This window comes from Oreochromis aureus, linkage group 19 (genome assembly GCF_013358895.1).
Source record: "Oreochromis aureus strain Israel breed Guangdong linkage group 19, ZZ_aureus, whole genome shotgun sequence".
Lineage (NCBI taxonomy): Eukaryota > Metazoa > Chordata > Actinopteri > Cichliformes > Cichlidae > Oreochromis > Oreochromis aureus.
This window is the reverse complement of record NC_052960.1, coordinates 22,325,486-22,342,722: the sequence shown is the minus strand read 5'-3', so window position 1 is coordinate 22,342,722 and position 17,237 is coordinate 22,325,486. Positions and strand designations below refer to the sequence as shown.

The window sequence follows — 17,237 nt, the reverse complement described above, 5'->3', positions numbered from 1 at the left end:
ACACTACTAACTCTTTTACGCTGCGTCCACACCTACACGGGTATTTTTGAAAACTCAGCTGTTTCTATGCGTTTGGGCTTTTCGTCAACACGTAAACGGTGTTGCGATTCACCGAAAACGGAGATTATTTAAAACTCCTTTTTTGCGTTTACGTGTGGACGAGGATTACAGAGTTCATCACGCAACGTCAAAGGTATGTGCCTTTTTTCACGTCACGCTGTGCGCCACGTTATTGTTTACATGAGATGAATTGCAGAATGGCAGATAGAGACAAAATACTGTTAATCTGACTATCTGCAGGTTTTACACGCTTACATACACACACGCAGTTACTGTCTCTCCCTATAGAAAGGCAGCGGCGTCACGGTGTAATTATTTTACGTGTAGTTGTTTTTTTTCCTGTTTAATAATATTCAACATTGCTGTCAATACATTTTTCAAAAAATGTCTCTCTGTGCAAAATGGGTTTAAACACATAAACAGCTGTGGGATACTGTTTGTCCGTGATTTGAACCGGGGGAACAAATTACGGAAGGATCAGCCTGATATTATTTGTATCCCACTGTAACTTTACTGCATAAAGAGCTAACATGTCCAAAATGTCAGGAGTAGTTAGTCATTACAAGAAGTGTTTGTGAACTAAAAATCAAGAATGTGGGATCCTGTTTGTCCGTGAGTTGGAGAGCACAGCGCTGCTCCCACGCAGGGAAAACTAATTTTGCAGGGGAGACCTACCTTGGCACTTGTGCAGGTGAAGCCAAAGGGAAGATATGCTTCACCATATTTTCTAGTCTTTGGCTTGGAAGGAAGTTGGTTTGGAAACCTATTTGGCCATGCTTCATCTCCTGCTTTGCGTTTGTGTGGGAGCCCCGTCAAAAAACCTGTCCGTTATGCTAGCAGTGTGCAAGCCTTCTTTTTCTTTTTTTTTTTCTTTTCATACCGCCCCCCCTGCAATGGTTCTGCGCCCCTCCTAGGGGGCGGGCCCCACACTTTGGGAACCTCTGTGTTAGAATAAGATCCGGGTGGAGCTGCCAGTAGCAACTATAGTTGCTAATGTGCTCTCATAAGTCTGTTCATTTGTGTTGGCTAGTTTTTTTTTATTTTTAAAGTCATGCCGAGCGCCGCCTCGCTTAAAAAAAAAAAGTTCCATCAAGTCGGACATGAACACATCGAGTTACACCGGAAATCCACAAGAGAAACCCTCTCCATAAAGGCACCAAACCTTTGTCATATTTGCGCATCACCGAGGGTTTTTTATTTATTTATTTTGAGCCAACCACAGCTCGCATCCTGGTCACTGACTTGACGCGGAGGAGCGGAGTTCCAGACGCGCACTGAAACCAGATGCCACCACCAGCACATTTCCTCTGGCACCGAAGTATCTAACTGTCGTTTTTCCTTTTTTTTAAAAAAAAAAATCTTCCTGGATTGGCATTGCCCCAAAATAGAATAAATAAATAATCTTCTTTCCTTCTTTCATGTGAAGAATGGGCTGCGCAATATCAGGTCTCGCAGCAAAATCAGAGTTTGCAGAGAAGACTTCAGAGGATGCTGCTGCTGCCGCCGCGTATCCCAACGAGGACCAGATTCAGATGATTAAAGACTCGTGGAAAGTTATCCGGGACGATATAGCCAAAGTTGGGATTATTATGTTCGTCAGGTAGGACTTTTCTGATGTTTGTCGAATTTCAGGCAATTCAGAATCGAATAAAATACTAATTTAGTGAAGCGACATGTAAGGATGGGGGGCGGGGTGTTATAAATTCTTTAGTTTTATCAAGTCACACTGAGTCCTTTAAGATACTGTATTGTACTGTATTGTATTGTATTAATGGGTTGCATCGCTTTGTTGTTGCTTGTTACGCAGAAGAAGAAGAAAAAAGAAGTAAAAATAATGCCTATTAATTTCAGTCTGATCATCCAATCAGAGCTTAATGAAACGCTGTGACCTGCAGGCTGCAGAGGAAGAGGTCTGTAAAGTATCTTGGTGAGCTACTGTGATGATGACATGCCTGAATTCTACCTCCATCACTCCCTCCCCCCTCTCCGCGCCCCCCGGAAGCTTGGAACAGATCCCCCCACCTCACCCCTGCGCACCTCCCTTCATATCACTCCAAATCACATCCTAATGTCATCACGTGATAGTAACAATAATAATATCAGTCCGGGTCTCCCATAGTACTATACAATTAAAGGCATTAGCCATCAGGCAAATTCATTTTAGCAATTAGGATGATAACTAGCCTCCGGGAAAACATCTTTAGCCCTTTGGCACTTGGCAGGGAAATGAGACAAATGAGAGGATATGGTGATGTAGACTGTCAGTCTTTAGAGTGAAGAGAGACTATTTGTGGCCAGAAGCCCAGTGAAAGATGCCTGGAGTGAGTTAAAGGGATTGACTTTAGGTGTTGGCCTGAAAATGCATGGGCCTCTCGTGGGTCAGGGACACCCCAGGGTACAAATGTCACCATTGCCTGCAACTCCTGATTGAACAGCAATGGTTACAATGAAACAACAAATGGGAATCGCCTGTTTGTCAATGGTGTTTTCATCTTACTCCTCAGCAAGGGAATTTTCATCTGTGAAATTTACCCAAAGTAAGGTGCACCAAAGGTGGAGTAGCATATCTGTGAACGACACAGAAATGAATGCAACCTCTGTGCAATGCCAATTAAAATTCCACTTGAGCCATTCAGAGTGCTACGTTGTCTGCATATGTTATGCATGCTTGCATGCACACTCCATGTCCACAAGAGATTAACAATGGAAGAAAATAACAAGCTGTCTATGTGTCGCCGGTGTGCTGACAGTCGTGAAATAAGAGCTTCACTTTCACCCTTTTTTTTTATTTCATCAGTGAAGCTGGCGAGCATCTCAGTATGAGTAGCGAGAAGGAAAGTGTCCCAGCTCTCTCGTCACGGATGAACTTTGCTATTGAAAAAAACAACACAAAAACAGTAACACTGCAAACATAGCATTGTTTCTTCAACTTTGTGCAGCTGAATTGAATGAAAAAGATACAATTACATGCACGTTTCTCATGTGTGATGCTGTAGGTAATAAAGCGCATGGCATACCCACATGTTGCTTAACTTGTAAGCTCTACGCATTCAGTTAAATGATAAAGACTAAAGAGAAACTGGAGGAAGAAACAGGGAGACATGATAGTAAGATGTGCTTTAACAGTACTTAAAAGCTCATACAAACATGCTGCTACGCATGCTTCCTCAGACCTCTGGGCATTTTGGTGAGCTTGTGTAAAGGCTAGAGAGCTATGGGTATTTTTTGCAGCATTCATTAGAGTCTCTGACACCTCTCCCAGCACCTCTAGCCATCTCTTTATCTTCCAAGGTTGTACATGTGCCCTATTTTTTTTTTAATCTCAGGTTTAAAAATACAGGACTGCTTTCTTTCAAAGGGCCACGGGGAATAAAAGCAAAACAGCAAAACCGCCACACCCACCATCATTTTACATATTATTATTTCCCATTAATCCTTAACTCAGAGTTAGAAATCAGCACCGTACGTGTCCAAGTTGTCTGCGTAGCACTACAGGTAACAAATTTTCACAGTAAGCAGTGCTATTTGTGTTGTTAGCTAATAATTAAGAATTATTGTTGTTTCTCTGATAATATAATCAGCTCATAATTACTTCTGGTAATGCAGAGCTTTAACACGCTCTGAATAGTGTCTTCTTCAGAACAGGGCACATCAAACTTTACCTTAACCCACATTTTGTAAGTTTGCACTGGAATCAGCCACAATAAACACAATAAACAGTTTTTCTTTGATGAATATCTGATATTACCTGATGTTTCATATCGGTGGAAATGTGATGCCTATCCGATCTCGTTAAGTTTTATGTGAATTAAAATCAACAGCTTCTCTCAGTCACCCTTTTTTTTAGCTTATATTTTCCTCCCCTGATTGTCTGACAACATTTCGGATGCCTGTCACAATCCTTTTCTTCCACGATGATGAAAACACAGAATTACCATAAGCCTTAGATCTCAGTGTGAGCACAGCAGCACTCACATCCATGGGAGGCAGCTGTGTATTCTGGTAGCATGACTAATCACAGCTACCTCAGCTGGAGACTGAAAGGATCTCTGATTGGTTGGTAACATGCTTAAACATATCTGGTTAGAGAAACTGGCTGAGAGTTTAAGTCAGAAGACGCAAGCAAGGAGCAGTGGCTCATTTAATTGAGACTCTGAATCTGAGAGGGCGGCTCGCCCAGAGCCACGGGTGGAAATGAATGTAGGGCCTGACGGGCTAACAAAGTCATGACCCCCGTGGCCTGTTTCTGATTGCAAATGTTGGCTGTGAAAACCGGAAGGCACTGACTATAAGCAGCACTAGAGTAAGATCCAAAAGGCACAATCAGATCTCTATTCAAAGTGTCTGGTGTAGAGAATGACTCAAGGGTGAGAGAAAATCCTCTAATTGCGTCGCTGATGAGCTGAAATCAGCACGGCAAAAACAGGATAATAAATGTGTGACTGTCCATGTTAAAACTCTGGGGTTTATATCATCCTAACTCCGGGGGAGAGGTTTGTTTTGGTGTGGGAATGAATGTGACAGGCTGTTACATGAGTGGCTCTGAGAGGCTCACGGATGGCTGCTTGTACTTGTTGTCATGGCAAACAGGTTGTTTGAGACCCATCCTGAATGCAAGGACGTCTTTTTCCTCTTCCGAGATGTGGAGGACCTGGAGAGGCTGCGGACCAGCCGAGAACTCAGGGCGCACGGCCTGCGGTCAGTCACGGACTCTACATCCCAGCACGTCCCTACATCAGCACCTCGAACAACACTGAAAAAACAGCAAATTAAACAGCATACACACCAAAGGGGAAGACAATATCTTTCACATAAACTCAGATTTACTGGTACTATATAAATATATATATGTAAATTTTGGTTTTATTTTTATAGTACCAGTTCACAATCACAGATATCTCATTTTTGATAGCCCGTTTGTAGCATCTCGACCTAGCATAGATCTGCAGTTTACTCCACTATAGCTACTCCACCTAAACATTTTCACACAAACAAAGGTTCATGTTGCTTCTTCTAATCTGAAGTAGCTCAAGTTTCTGGTTGTTGTCCATGTGCTTTTTTAGCCTTCTTAGAAGCATTGTTGGCTTTAGCCGTCTTCTGCCAACAGATGACACACTCAACCTGAAGCAACAGGTTTTATTATTTCACTCTTTCATTGTTCCCAGTGTCTGATAACTATTGACAGGGATCCCTTTTGACCTATTTTTTTTAAAGTACACACGCACACACACATATACATATATATATATATAAAACTATTATTGAGCAGCTACACCATGGAGATCTTTTACGAAGCACTTTACATAAATTTGAAAGCACTCTTGAAAATACAATCTGCAGAAATAACACTTTAGGTAATGTAGCTGAACTTGTGTTCTAGGTGAGCATTTTCAAATATAACAGTGGGATACAGCAGACTGGTAACGGTATGTGGGAAATCCCACAATAGATGACACTTATGTTATATAAAACACACCGAGTGGAAAAAAATAGAAATCAACTGAATAGGAAATGATTCATTCATGCAGTAAAAGTTTCCAGTTGCAAAAAAACAACCACACGACTGATCATAAATCAAGTGATAAAACATCAATGACATGTGCATCCTTCTCTTAATATTGTTCAATCCATGTGTAGCAACAAATGGGCCTATTTCATAACTTTATTGTGCCTACCTCCTAAAAACAAATCATTCCTGTTTTTCATATATTAAAAAAACAAAGCCTCTCCAAAGATCTTCCAGATACCCCCAAGAGGAAGTATCCACTAGGGTCCAAGCACCCTGTGCTCTAATGGGTATTTAGGGCGGTGTGTGTGTGTGTGTGTGTGTGTGTGTGTGTGTGTGTGTGTGTGGGTGGGACAAACTCAAACAAATGTCCAGGTTTCTGGAAGTAAAAGAAACACATCACCCACATGAGGTACATTCATGTGGCAACGATCCTTTTTAGATTACAAAAGAACTTCATCACAAGATTTATGCTCTAGAATAACTTTATTTTTCCTTACTAACAAGAACAGATGATTAGACCATGTCGTACATATCACACACCATAAAAATAAACCTCAGGTGATCATATAATCAGAGTGTCGCTCGGTGCTTTCCAGTCCAAAGCAGAAAGAGCTCATAACATCCATCACTGGCACTTGTCGTTGTTTCCCAGCGTGCATCGTGCCTCTCTGTGTTTTTCTACACATGAGGCCAAAGCAGCCAATTACTGCCTGAGGACCTGAAGGTGCAGAGGGTAGCGTGGGGCTGCTGCAGCCACGGCGCAGGCGAAATTCCAGCCTGAACCAGCTGCTCTTAAATTCACCGCTACAGCCAAATGGCTCTTCAGGCGCACTTGTTGGGGATCGGCACCAATGTCCACGTTGGGCTGTGAGACAGAAATAGGAGAGAGCTAAATCAGCTCTCATCCTTTGTTCCATCTTTGTAGCTGTCACACACATAATACTCTACAGCGATGGCAAACAGACAGACACACACACACAAACAAACGACAACAAAGAAAATTGATACTGTGTTCTTTTGTGTAGAGAAATATTTGTCTTCGGGGAGGGATAAAGTATTGTGAGAGGAGCTGGTTGGCTTTCAGCTGAGAGGAGCTGATAGATGCACATCGGTCTTATTTATTCTCATTGGCATGAGAGTCTGCAGCCTTTCAGCACAGACGAGTGTCATCTATAGTGGATGCGCATCACCTGATAGTCGCTCCCTGCTAATTCACGACTGAATGGTGGATCGATAAAGCTGAGTGTGTTTTTCAATCTGTTGCAGGGTGATGTCTTTTATTGAAAAAAGTGTGGCTAGACTGGACCAGCTGGACAGACTGGAGGCTCTGGCTCTGGAGCTGGGGAAAAGCCATTATCATTACAACGCCCCGCCTAAGTACTACAGCGTAAGGCCCCCGATGATCCCCAACAGCTTTGAGCTGCTGTCTGTTTGTGTGTGATGCTGCTTTGTTTGGAGAGGTGTACACATATTTTTTAATTTGTGCTGATGGTGTAGCGCTTTATTAGCCATTATATAACGAGACCCCTAAAGTCACAGCAGCCGAATTAGCTGACGCACATCCCCAATCTGCAAAAAATGCTTTACCCGCCCGCTCTTGCAAATAGCACATAACAATCCACGAGCACATTAGCATCTCACATTATTATTTTTATTATTATTTATTTTTTTCCCAGTATGTTGGAGCAGAATTCATCTGCGCCGTGCAGCCCATCCTGAAGGAGAGGTGGACGGCCGAGCTGGAGGAGGCGTGGAAGGTAAGGAGCCTGTGACCTGTGAGTCTCTCCACCTCCCGTTCTGGTTAAATAACCTCGTGGAATAGATGTGATGGGTGCGACCATCACAGCAGCAACGCTGGTTCCTGCTTGACTCCCTTCTTTAATGCTCCGCATAACATGTCAAGATGGAGACTAATGCAACACAAGTTTGACTGATGGTAAATCTACATCTCACTGAACCATGCAAGAGGGTGCTGAGCAAGTGGAAGGTGTTTCTGTCACGAGTTTGATCACTCTGAGACGGCTTTTTCTTTTAAATGAAAGATTGCTGACGCTGCTCAGATAGAAACGTTTTAACAGCTGTAAAGAAAAATCCAAATGCTTAGATCTAAAGTATAATATCCACATAAAAACTGTGCATCCTTTTCCATTTTGAGCCTCTTCTGCTCTCTAGTGGCTAATGCAGTTCATAATCTGATAATAGATTTGCAAAACTTCAGTCAAGTCCTACCTTAACATTTTCAGAGGAATGTTTTTTTTCTGTGTGTGTTTCTTAAGCCGCTAAATACTAACCTATGAATCATTCAAGCACAAAAAAGACGCCTAAATCGAGGGATTTGGGGAGTGTTATGTCTACACATAACAGGTAATTTAGCAATGAACTCATTTTAAATCGTATCTTTAGGCCCTTTGTCACTAGAAGCATGTCAAATAAAACAAACCATTTGTTCCCATGTCTTTGTCTGAATTGGCAAAACAAAACTAAAAAAAATGCCAAAGATAACACAAGTTTAAAGACATAAAATAATGTTTTCACCAACAAGGTGATTCTCAAAGAGCATTGCCTCAAGGCTTTTGCACAGTGCAATAACTTTGTGAAAAGCGTGTATTAAATTACACACAGGAGGGAACTGCTAAAAGCTGATGACAAAAGCTTGACACTTTAATGGCCAGCATGTGTGTAATGCTTATTGTTTCTGATCCAGACCATGTTCCAGTTTGTGACCAGCCTCATGAACCAGGGATACCAGGAAGAGAGCGCCCGGCAGCGCCAGCTCGCGCTATCCCCGAAGGAAAGACCGGACAAGAGAAACACCGCGCTATGAGACGGCACTTCTTTTAACCGCCACACAGACTGTTATTGCCAGTACAGCACAAAAATGCGTGTTTGTAAATAGCGTATTAACCGTAATGTTTCCTATCTTGCTCACGTTTGGTCCTTTAGTATTTTAACAGACAAAAACGAGCTGTGACTGTTTAGAAAGCACTTTATTTTTGAATTTAAATTCTGCTGCAGTCCTCTTGAATGAGAGCAGGACTCTGGTATCACGACGGGACAAACACAAATGGGTGGAAACGTTTTCTGGCTGCAGTCAAACATGCTTTGTGATTGTGATAAACAAAAAAAATGGCATCTGAATTACAGCCAATACTCCTCTCTGTATTTATAACTCAAACATGCTTTCAGTAAATCTGCAGCTTTCAACATTTTTTGCACTATTTAACCAAATCATGACATCATTCAGACATTAGCTGAAACTGTAATATACATATTGGTGTTAAAGTATTTAAGACAGCCAGTTTAACAGCTTGGTATCGGTATGTAAAAACAATGACTATAATATTAATTGTGCCTCTAAAGACATAATAAAAAAAATATACAGTACATGACATTTGACCCCACCAGAAAAAAAACCATTTGGTTCAACGTGAAAACTCAGACTGACATTTAAATCCAATTTCATGAAAAAAGAAAAAATGAAACATCTACAACCAGCTGAATTAGAATGAGCTAGCACAACTTTTATTTTTAGCTGGTAACATAACATAAATATGCTCTCTAATAATTAAATAGAGTGAAGGGCTGTTAATCATCGGGCTCCAGAGGCAGCAGAACTTTTGAAAATCTGGTCCCGAAGCAGAAATAGTGGAGATGATGAATGAGAAATCCTCAGTTTTCTGTTCCAAATGGCACTGGACAGTCAGGGATGAGATGTTATCATGCAAACAATGGCATAATATCAAAGCAGTCTGTGAATCTGAGGCCTCGAATGAATGGGAGGAAAGCAGATTGGGGGCTGCAGATCACATGGAGCCCTCTCCCACTCCCCTCAGATAGTGCGAACCAGTTTAGGTACCCAAGGTTGTCTTAGAGTCTCTTGCTCATTGAGTGGCTTTGGTTTTCTTGCTTTTGCTTTTCTTGTCTTTCTTCTTAAGTCCATCCATATGAGCTCTGAGGAGGTTAGAGTACGCCTGAAAATGAAAGAAGTACAAACGGTGGATTTATCAAAGAGGCAAAACTTTAAGAAAAACACAATAGTTTCAGTCTTATATGAAGGTCAAAAAAGACTTTAGATGAAAACTTGCTCAACCTACCATCTGAAATTTGATAACTTCTTTGGTGCTGACCTGAAATTATAAGTGAAAAATCAGGATTAACCAGCTGTGGGGTGGGGACAGCAAAGCATCACAAAATTAAAATCTTAAAGCAACGTTAGCTCACCACTGTGCTAATTTTTTTCTTGCCGTCAGTTGCTCTGAGGAGACATTTGTTGTCTGCAGGTTCAAAAGACTCCGCGTGGCCCTTTCTGGGCACCGGTTTGGTTCTCCCATCATCTGGAAGAATGAAAGACTCTTACTAAAACTGCTTAAATATAAATAAATACATTTTAAAAAATGGAAATTCACAGCTTGGTTGTCGCTTTTAGGAAAACCCACTTACACTTCTTTAATGTGATGACAACACTGCCTGATGTTCTGCATTTCTGGAAGAGCCGTGTCAGCTCTGTGAGAAACTGGACAACAGGAGGAGAAAGATGATGTGAAATCATGCAACAGTCATGCAGAGTAGTTTAAGCATGGTCAGCAAGATTATGTAAAAACTACACCGCCGAATTTCATGAAAATTGGTGAAAAAGGTGAAGCATGGGTGGAGGAAGAATTAGTTTAAATTCGGTGTGGATCCAGATTATTTTATTTAAAAGTACCGACTGGAGAATTGGCCTCGATAGATGATTCAGACAGCCTTACTAATAATATTTTATCAAACCGTTAATCCTCATCGTAATAATAAGATTATTATTACTTATTTTAACTATTGTTAATCTTACGCTAATACATAAAAGGAGACGAGAGGACAAGACATTTCAAACATTTAATGCTACTGCACTGCTCCACAAAACTGCAACAGTTTAGCTAAGTGTAATCCAATTTAACAAGTGGCAGCTGGAGATAATGTTAACAACACCTGGCTGAGAACCTAAGGATTTCGGTCAGCTCCTTTTTGACCTGAACAATTAAATTAAGCCAGAAAGTACAACTTTAAAGTCTAACCCAGTCTTAGCTTCAGTGCTAACTGCTAATCTGAATCTGCCTACTGGCGTGTCTAACATTGTGGCTATTAGCAAGCTAGCTTTACGACAGCTAAGGAATACAATGTTTACTTTTATCTCATAGTAAACGTCAACAACAGGCCGAGTTATTAACGAGGTATATTTGCTCTTACCGAATCATTTTCCAGCAGCACCATGTCTCTGTCTTCAGTTGTGGTGTTAACTCACTGACCGCAAGCTAACTGCTGTGAAGCACACGTAGCCTACTGCACAAGCCGAAGCCCCGCCCTGCGACCTCATGACCTGTGCGCGATAGATTTACCTCACACTGCCGCCTACTGTTCGGGAGGGCAAAAACAAGCAATGAAAACAAGCACCGTGCTCTGACACGGTGCCATCAATCTTTGAATGCTGAAAAAGCACAGTGTATCCAGAAAACACATTATATGCTGCAATAAATGCACTGCCCAAGTGTCCCCTCTCCCCACTCCCTTTCAGCAGCATGCAACAGCAAACAGGTCGTCAGAGGAGCCAAGATGATGATTAAGTTTAACATTTTCTACAATATTGACAAAGCACTTTAAGCAGAAGATTGTTAGTTAATAATTTAGAAATGAATATTGTCTGTATGGACTGCAATTTCCCCCCCCAAAAAAGTGCACATGTAAAACTGCGGTGTTAAGCGATGTGGTTGAAAAATTTGAGTGCGCCTAACTTTTGTGCGCCCATGGCAAAAAGTTAGTCTAGAGCCCTGTTAATATCCATAACTTGCTGGAGATTAAGTCAACATTAAAAAATATACATTCTTTGTGTCTGAAAGAACTGCAGCAGATCTGATTCTGCGGTCAGCTGATGCGGAGGCAGTATGTGACATTGTTCTCTCAACTATAGCTAGCCTGCAAAACACATGACTATGTTTGTCGTTCAAAGGTCACTGAAAGAAGAAGAGAGAAAAAGCTCACTTGACCCAAAACACCAATCTTACTTTACATATTTCTGAATGATCAGGCTCTATCATATTTTAAGACCTCACAGTCGCATATGATATCAATAGACCACTGCCTTCTCAGACTCCAGGCTTACTTGTGTTTTTCTCAGGTTTCCAAAAGCAAATTGCAAAGAAGAGCTTTCAGCTGTCAGGATGTTGCCCTGTTGGGAAACCTTAGTTTGGATTCAGGAGACAGGCACACTCTCTTTTTTATGATTAGGCTTGACACCAACTTTTAATGACTTTTACAGTTGGAGTTGGATCAGGTGTCCATGAACCATCCCTCAATTATGTCGCTATAGACTCTGGGGACCTCCCCAAGATAGCCTTGGCATTCTCCCCACCATACTTTGTGTTTTGTTTGTGTATCTATGCTCTCTTTCTTCTCTTCTCTTTCCCTTGAATCCCCAACAGGTCACTGTACATGACAGTCTCTTCCTGAACCTGGCTGACTGACAAAGGTGTCTTCTTGTTAAAAGGGAGTTCCTCCTCCCCACTTTTCCCGAAAGCTCTTCATGGTGCATCGTCTGATTGTTTGAGTTTTCTCTCTAATCTATGGTGTCCTTACCTTACACTATGGTTCACGAAGTTGAAGCATCTCAAAGTGACTGTTGTGAACTGACACTATAAAAAAGTCTAAAGATCAGATTCTTTTTCTTCCCACCATATCTTTATTACACTGTTCTTTATGCGAAAAAGTGCAAAACAGATCAGCAGTCCAAGCAGTACCCCAGAGGAAGCTGCTGTATAGTGTGAGATCTCACCCCAACTGACAGCATCTGCAACACTTGGGTGCAAACATATACAAAGACCAACACAAGCAAAAGCACAAAAATCTACCAACAAACTGAACAATTTGCAGACACAAACAAACAGAGGACATCCATGCAACACATCAGAAACAAAGATGAGGTTCTTATTGCACAGCTGCAGCTTTCACTGCCCTTGCTTGTAACTCCAGGATTGTGCTGGCGCATTTAACCAATATTGCTGTGCTGGCAAAAGTTGGGGGATTTCTCAGCCTTTCTTTGATGACTTTCCCCATCAAACCTGCGCTTATCTGATCAGACCAGCAGGCGTAAACATGGCTTTGCAGTGCTGTGCTGGTCGGTGTTACTTAGATACTGCAGCAACAGGTAGCTTCAAAGTGAGCATCCAAGTAGGCTGTGGCAAAAGCCAACAAGAGACTCAACAAAAGTCTCATGCATGTTTACATATGATGTGACATGATATTAAAATGCACTCAATGGTTGTGCAGTATATTAATTTATCATGCTTTAAAACAATCAGCTCAGCAGTGAATGATCACACTGTGCCTGAAAGAACATTGTTAATCTGACTGCACATGTACTAAAACATGTTCAGTCAGAACTGAAGCATGACACATTTAGTAGGTTAATCAACATATGTGACAGTTGTATTAAAAAATATCATTCCTCACAAAAAGGTAGTAAAACCAGCAAAATACTGTGTCCCAACCGGGATTTGAATGTCATGAAATGCACTTAAGATTCATAAAAGAGGTTCAGTCATCTCGATAGCGAACAGTCTGGGTGGTGTCCCAGGTCATCGAGGAGCACAGCAAACTCTGAATGCCAGTCTCTGTTAAATACTGCCTTGAGCTGACTGTACAGGGTCGTATTCTTCATTTCAGGTTGAGATGCATGCTGGGATACCACCAGGCCCACTCCAGCGGTGGTAAGAAAGTAGTCTCCTGACCAGTTAGAGGTACCTGGGTAGCAGCAGAGCATAAACCTGGTCAGAGATTCCATCAACTGACTTAGAGCAACAACACATTTGTAGAATAATTGTGTTTCTCACCGATATAGGCTACTTTATCAGTCACCATGTATTTGTTGTGGTTGACTCTGGAAAATGGAATATCGGACTGGTTTGCCACTGGGACGATGTAGAGTTTCTGAAAAAAGAAAGGAGCGTAAACACATTTTTTTTTTTAAAATAGTGACAATCATCTTCAGGAGTTTCATGTATCCCATGTTGCGTCTTACTATCTGGATGCTGATATGCTGCTGAGGAGAGTCGAGTGAGGCTAGAGACTGAAGAAAAGGCAACATGTCTGGATCAGAATCCCGCCCGCAGCTGATCAGCATCCTGATATGCACTTTCCTCTCGAACGCGGCCGTCTTGATGGCATCCTCGATGACCGGCCAGTATCTGCTGAGTGAAAGCCAAAGATTTCAGACTGAGGAAAACAGAGGAAAACGATGTGGATCATAAATGTGGAGTATTTTCTGTAAAGGGTTAAGTTAACCTCCGAGGCTTGTCAAAGCGCGTGGTGGGGAAGTACTCCATGACAGATACATCAACATAGTGTTGAGCCCCGTAGATGATGGAGAGAATAGCCTCCAGGTCCTGAGTCCTCGATGGAGGACAGAAGGACGGAGGAGAAGCCTGGCGTGAAACACAAGAAATCAACAGGAGCACTTGATTCATAACCACAGGTTTTAAGTATGTTTTTGCAGACATAGCTGCAGACTACAACCCTTTCTCTATTAATGATAAAGAAAACCTAACAGTATCCTTTAAAAAGGAACTGAAACTTAAAGAACTTACTGCCACATACAGCTGGCTGGAGATGTTATTCTCTTTCACCAGCAGGGGGTGTTGTTTGTTGATGTCTGTGTTATACTTTGCAGGCCAAGGCTGTGGCAAGGAGCTGTTGGGTTGACCCATCACCCAGTAGGACTGGAAGATTTTACGCAGGTCCTTCGCAAGACTGGAGCAGTTGTAGATCACAACTCCTAGTTCCTTCACCTGCAGTTAAAAGTAACTCATTAAATTGTTTAGCAGCGTTTCTAAAGGTTCAAAATAGCAAAGTACCTTTGATTCTCTAATGTGAGCGTTCACCTGTGTTAAAGCCCTCCAGTCCATGTTGGCGCTTCCAATAAACACGTGTTTCCTATCGACGATCCAGAACTTGCTGTGGAGAACGCCGTTTGCAAGGCGGCCAAAGTCCACCTTTCTCACATGAACTCCTACAGGCAGGAAGAAAAAGAGACAAGGGTCAAGGTCAAGCTGGTGCAAAGAGTTGGTGGCCTACAAGACTTTGTTGAAGAGAAAGCAAACCTTTTTGTTTTAAGATCTCTAAATCGGTGGAGTTTGTTCTGACGGTGGGAACACTCGTTATCACTCGGACAGTCACATTCCTCGAAGGAAGCTCTTCAAGCTCTTTCAGGATGTTCCTTCCCTGCCAAGGACACAATGAAAACAGAAGAAAAAAGTTTGTAGGGATGTTTTAATAAGGAACACAACTATCCACTGCAGCTGGTAACTCACGGGCATATCAGAGGAAGAGTTGACACTGATGTCTTCCCCAGTTAACGTCCAGTAGAAAGAGACCACATCCACTTCGTTTGTTGCCACTGAGATGAGATTGTTCCAGACTTGTTCCAGAGGGATCCCGAATGTTACGTTGTCTTTGTATTTCATATGTTCGGGAATGCTCTCCACAAGGGCCATGCTGCAGGATTAAAAAAAAAGACATCTGCTCAGGGAATTCGTTGGAAGCTGAAGTGGAAAAAAAATGGAGGAAGTAACTTTTAATCTTTAAGTCTAAAGATGTGGAGTTGTAGACCCATCCAAAGCTTTAATTGACATCCATGAGGTGCTTTTACCCTTTTTAAGGGGCATTACAGCTTCCCTTTAACCTCTACATCCTTAAAAAATAGTCACAGTTGATGTTTTGTAGAGTCAAATATTACTGCAAATGAACTTAAAACCAACACTTGCTTCCACTAGTAAAATGATCTTGAGGGTTACCAGGAGAAAGGCTCTTTCTCCAAAAATATCTTGATTGCTTAGGTTTGCAAAGTTGCACCTGAACAGACAACAAGAGTTCTGGAACAATGTCCTTTGGACAGACTAGAGCAAAGTGGAGATGTCAGCACAAACACCTCATACCAACTATCAACCACAGGGGAGGACGGGTGATCAATCAATCAATCAATCAATCTTTATTTATAAGGCACTTTTCATACAAAAAAAATGTAGCACAAAGTGCTTTACATGGTTAAAAGCAGATGGTTTGGGCTTGTTTTGCAGACCTGCACCTTGGTGGCATTGAGTCAAAAGAATCCAGATGTTGCAATGGCACAAAGTCCAGACCTCGACCTGATTGAAATGCTATGGGGGGCTTTAAGAGAGGTGTGCAAAAATGAATGCCAGCAAACCTCAATGAAGCAAAACAAGAGTTCTTCAAAAATAATGTGAAAGTCACACAAAAAATGATTAAAGTACTTCTATGCATTTTATTTATTTGAATGTTTTACCAACTTTCTACAAACAATAACCTTAAAAGAAAGCTGCCGTTTGACGCTAACATCCCCTGAGAATAAGTGACTTCACCTGGTTAGCTAGTCACATAGCTTCACAGCCTTTATTGTAACAAAGAACTTTTCTTTGTGGTAGCTTCAGTGATATTCCAGGGAAGCAGCTTTTACCTTTGTGGTACAAAGCTGCACAGTGTGCAGGTGACACAAGATCGCAGTCTGTCCTATTTTAGTTTCCACATCCAAAATTAGGTTACAGTGAAATTCCAGTGAAGTGTCTGTCCTGCAGTGTTTACCTTTGCAAGCTAGAGCCAATCAAACTGTGGGTCAGGCTGATAAGGAATAACGTCCAGTCCCACATAAAGAGCAACACCTGGCCTCCTCCTTATATTTATTACACATAAAGAGGAAATTGTGGTAGATTTTGTTAGAAAATATAATCGGAGAATGAGCCCAAATAAAGTTTAAAGACGCACCACTTTACAAATACGGCGAAATCACGACTTGATTTCGAAACAGTGAGCAAATGTGGACATGTAATAAGATTCTTCAAGCCGTGCAGCAGATATTTAAGAAGATCGTGATGTAATTACTGGATTATTACCTGCACTGATCAATAGAGAAATTGCTCCAGCCGTCGTCACCTGGGAGTATCTCGTGGTTTTTGGGAGGTGGAGGTCTCTCCAGCACGATGATGGCGAGCAAAACCCCCAGAATAGTCAGACATGCCACAATCGCAAGTAGCTTCACGCAGCTGGTCTAAGGAGGTGAGGTTTGAGAGGAAGAGAGCTTTAAGAGTAAGACAAGGCACGAAAGAGAATAGTTTGGGTTTTAATGTTTGATGCTGCCCTACCCTTTTGTTTGAATCGTTGCTGTCATCAAGGCTGCTATACGAGGAGGTCATTTTCCCCTTTCAAGCGCTGTTAGAGACCAAAAGCAGGAAGTTACCGTGTCGGACAGAAGATAAACAAATTAGAGAGCTCACATCTCTGATAAGAACCTAATCATCTGCATTACTGCAATTATTCCAAATTGTTTTCATTTTGGATTATTCCAAAATGAAAACATTTTGGAATTGGATAAATTTTAAAGCAATGAAAAGAAACTTACAGATTGAAGAAACGTTTGTGTCAGTTAAAGAGTTCAAAGCGAACTTGATTGTTTTCTTCCTCCAAACTTCCCCCCCCCAAATCTGAGCAGAAGTGAATTCTGCTGCCGAATATATCACAGCATAGTTCCCATTTTCAGTTTCATTTCAGGTTTTTTGGGTAGTGATGTAGCATGAGGAGGGGAGGGGCAGAGTGGGTGAGTGTGACAAGAGATTACAACAGATGACAAAAA

The 17,237-nt window shown here is 41.7% G+C and overlaps 3 protein-coding genes across 5 annotated transcripts; 1 reads left to right on the top strand and 2 right to left on the bottom strand.

Annotated features, from left to right (window-relative positions):
• The first annotated feature begins 604 nt into the window (after positions 1-604).
• Positions 605-8,982, top strand: xgb (x globin). Of its 2 annotated transcripts, XM_039603089.1 has the most exons (6): positions 968-1,378; positions 1,487-1,660; positions 4,651-4,758; positions 6,836-6,956; positions 7,246-7,326; positions 8,274-8,982. In XM_039603089.1, exons 2-6 carry the CDS (start codon positions 1,488-1,490, stop codon positions 8,391-8,393), a joined length of 603 nt encoding a protein of 200 aa, XP_039459023.1. In that variant the 5' UTR covers positions 968-1,378; position 1,487; the 3' UTR covers positions 8,394-8,982. The 2 variants fall into 2 exon arrangements, with proteins under 2 accessions (XP_039459024.1, XP_039459023.1); XM_039603090.1 differs by lacking the exon at positions 4,651-4,758 and having other exon boundaries at positions 605-1,378.
• srp14 (signal recognition particle 14) lies at positions 8,538-10,947 on the bottom strand. Its single transcript, XM_031742367.2, has 5 exons — positions 10,793-10,947; positions 10,010-10,082; positions 9,791-9,903; positions 9,664-9,696; positions 8,538-9,540 (listed from the first exon to the last, which is right to left on the bottom strand). The coding sequence occupies exons 1-5, from the start codon at positions 10,814-10,816 to the stop codon at positions 9,451-9,453; spliced, it is 333 nt and encodes a 110-aa protein (XP_031598227.1). The 5' UTR covers positions 10,817-10,947; the 3' UTR covers positions 8,538-9,450.
• Positions 10,948-12,258: 1,311 nt separating this feature from the next.
• LOC116322388 (5'-3' exonuclease PLD4) lies at positions 12,259-17,140 on the bottom strand. Of its 2 annotated transcripts, none has more exons than XM_031742429.2 (11): positions 17,007-17,140; positions 16,750-16,816; positions 16,501-16,655; positions 14,905-15,088; positions 14,695-14,815; positions 14,476-14,603; positions 14,182-14,382; positions 13,880-14,019; positions 13,617-13,785; positions 13,429-13,525; positions 12,259-13,339 (listed from the first exon to the last, which is right to left on the bottom strand). In XM_031742429.2, the coding sequence occupies exons 2-11, from the start codon at positions 16,798-16,800 to the stop codon at positions 13,137-13,139; spliced, it is 1,449 nt and encodes a 482-aa protein (XP_031598289.1). In that variant the 5' UTR covers positions 16,801-16,816; positions 17,007-17,140; the 3' UTR covers positions 12,259-13,136. The 2 variants fall into 2 exon arrangements, with proteins under 2 accessions (XP_031598289.1, XP_031598290.1); XM_031742430.2 differs by having other exon boundaries at positions 13,617-13,782.
• Between the last annotated feature and the right edge of the window lie 97 nt (positions 17,141-17,237).

Coding starts and splice junctions, on each gene's coding strand:
- LOC116322388 (XM_031742429.2), bottom strand. CDS start 16,800: ATGACCTCCTCGTATAGCAGCCTTGATGACAGCAACGATTCAAACAAA. Junction 14,816..14,904: donor ACTCTTCCTCTGATATGCCC/GTGAGTTACCAG, acceptor TGTCCTTGGCAG/GGAAGGAACATCCTGAAAGA. Junction 13,340..13,428: donor TGATAAAGTAGCCTATATCG/GTGAGAAACACA, acceptor GCTGCTACCCAG/GTACCTCTAACTGGTCAGGA.
- srp14 (XM_031742367.2), bottom strand. CDS start 10,816: ATGGTGCTGCTGGAAAATGATTCG. Junction 9,904..10,009: donor TGTCATCACATTAAAGAAGT/GTAAGTGGGTTT, acceptor TCATTCTTCCAG/ATGATGGGAGAACCAAACCG. Junction 9,697..9,790: donor AGAAAAAAATTAGCACAGTG/GTGAGCTAACGT, acceptor TTATAATTTCAG/GTCAGCACCAAAGAAGTTAT.
- xgb (XM_039603089.1), top strand. CDS start 1,488: ATGGGCTGCGCAATATCAGGTCTCGCAGCAAAATCAGAGTTTGCAGAG. Junction 4,759..6,835: donor CTCAGGGCGCACGGCCTGCG/GTCAGTCACGGA, acceptor AATCTGTTGCAG/GGTGATGTCTTTTATTGAAA. Junction 7,327..8,273: donor AGCTGGAGGAGGCGTGGAAG/GTAAGGAGCCTG, acceptor TTTCTGATCCAG/ACCATGTTCCAGTTTGTGAC.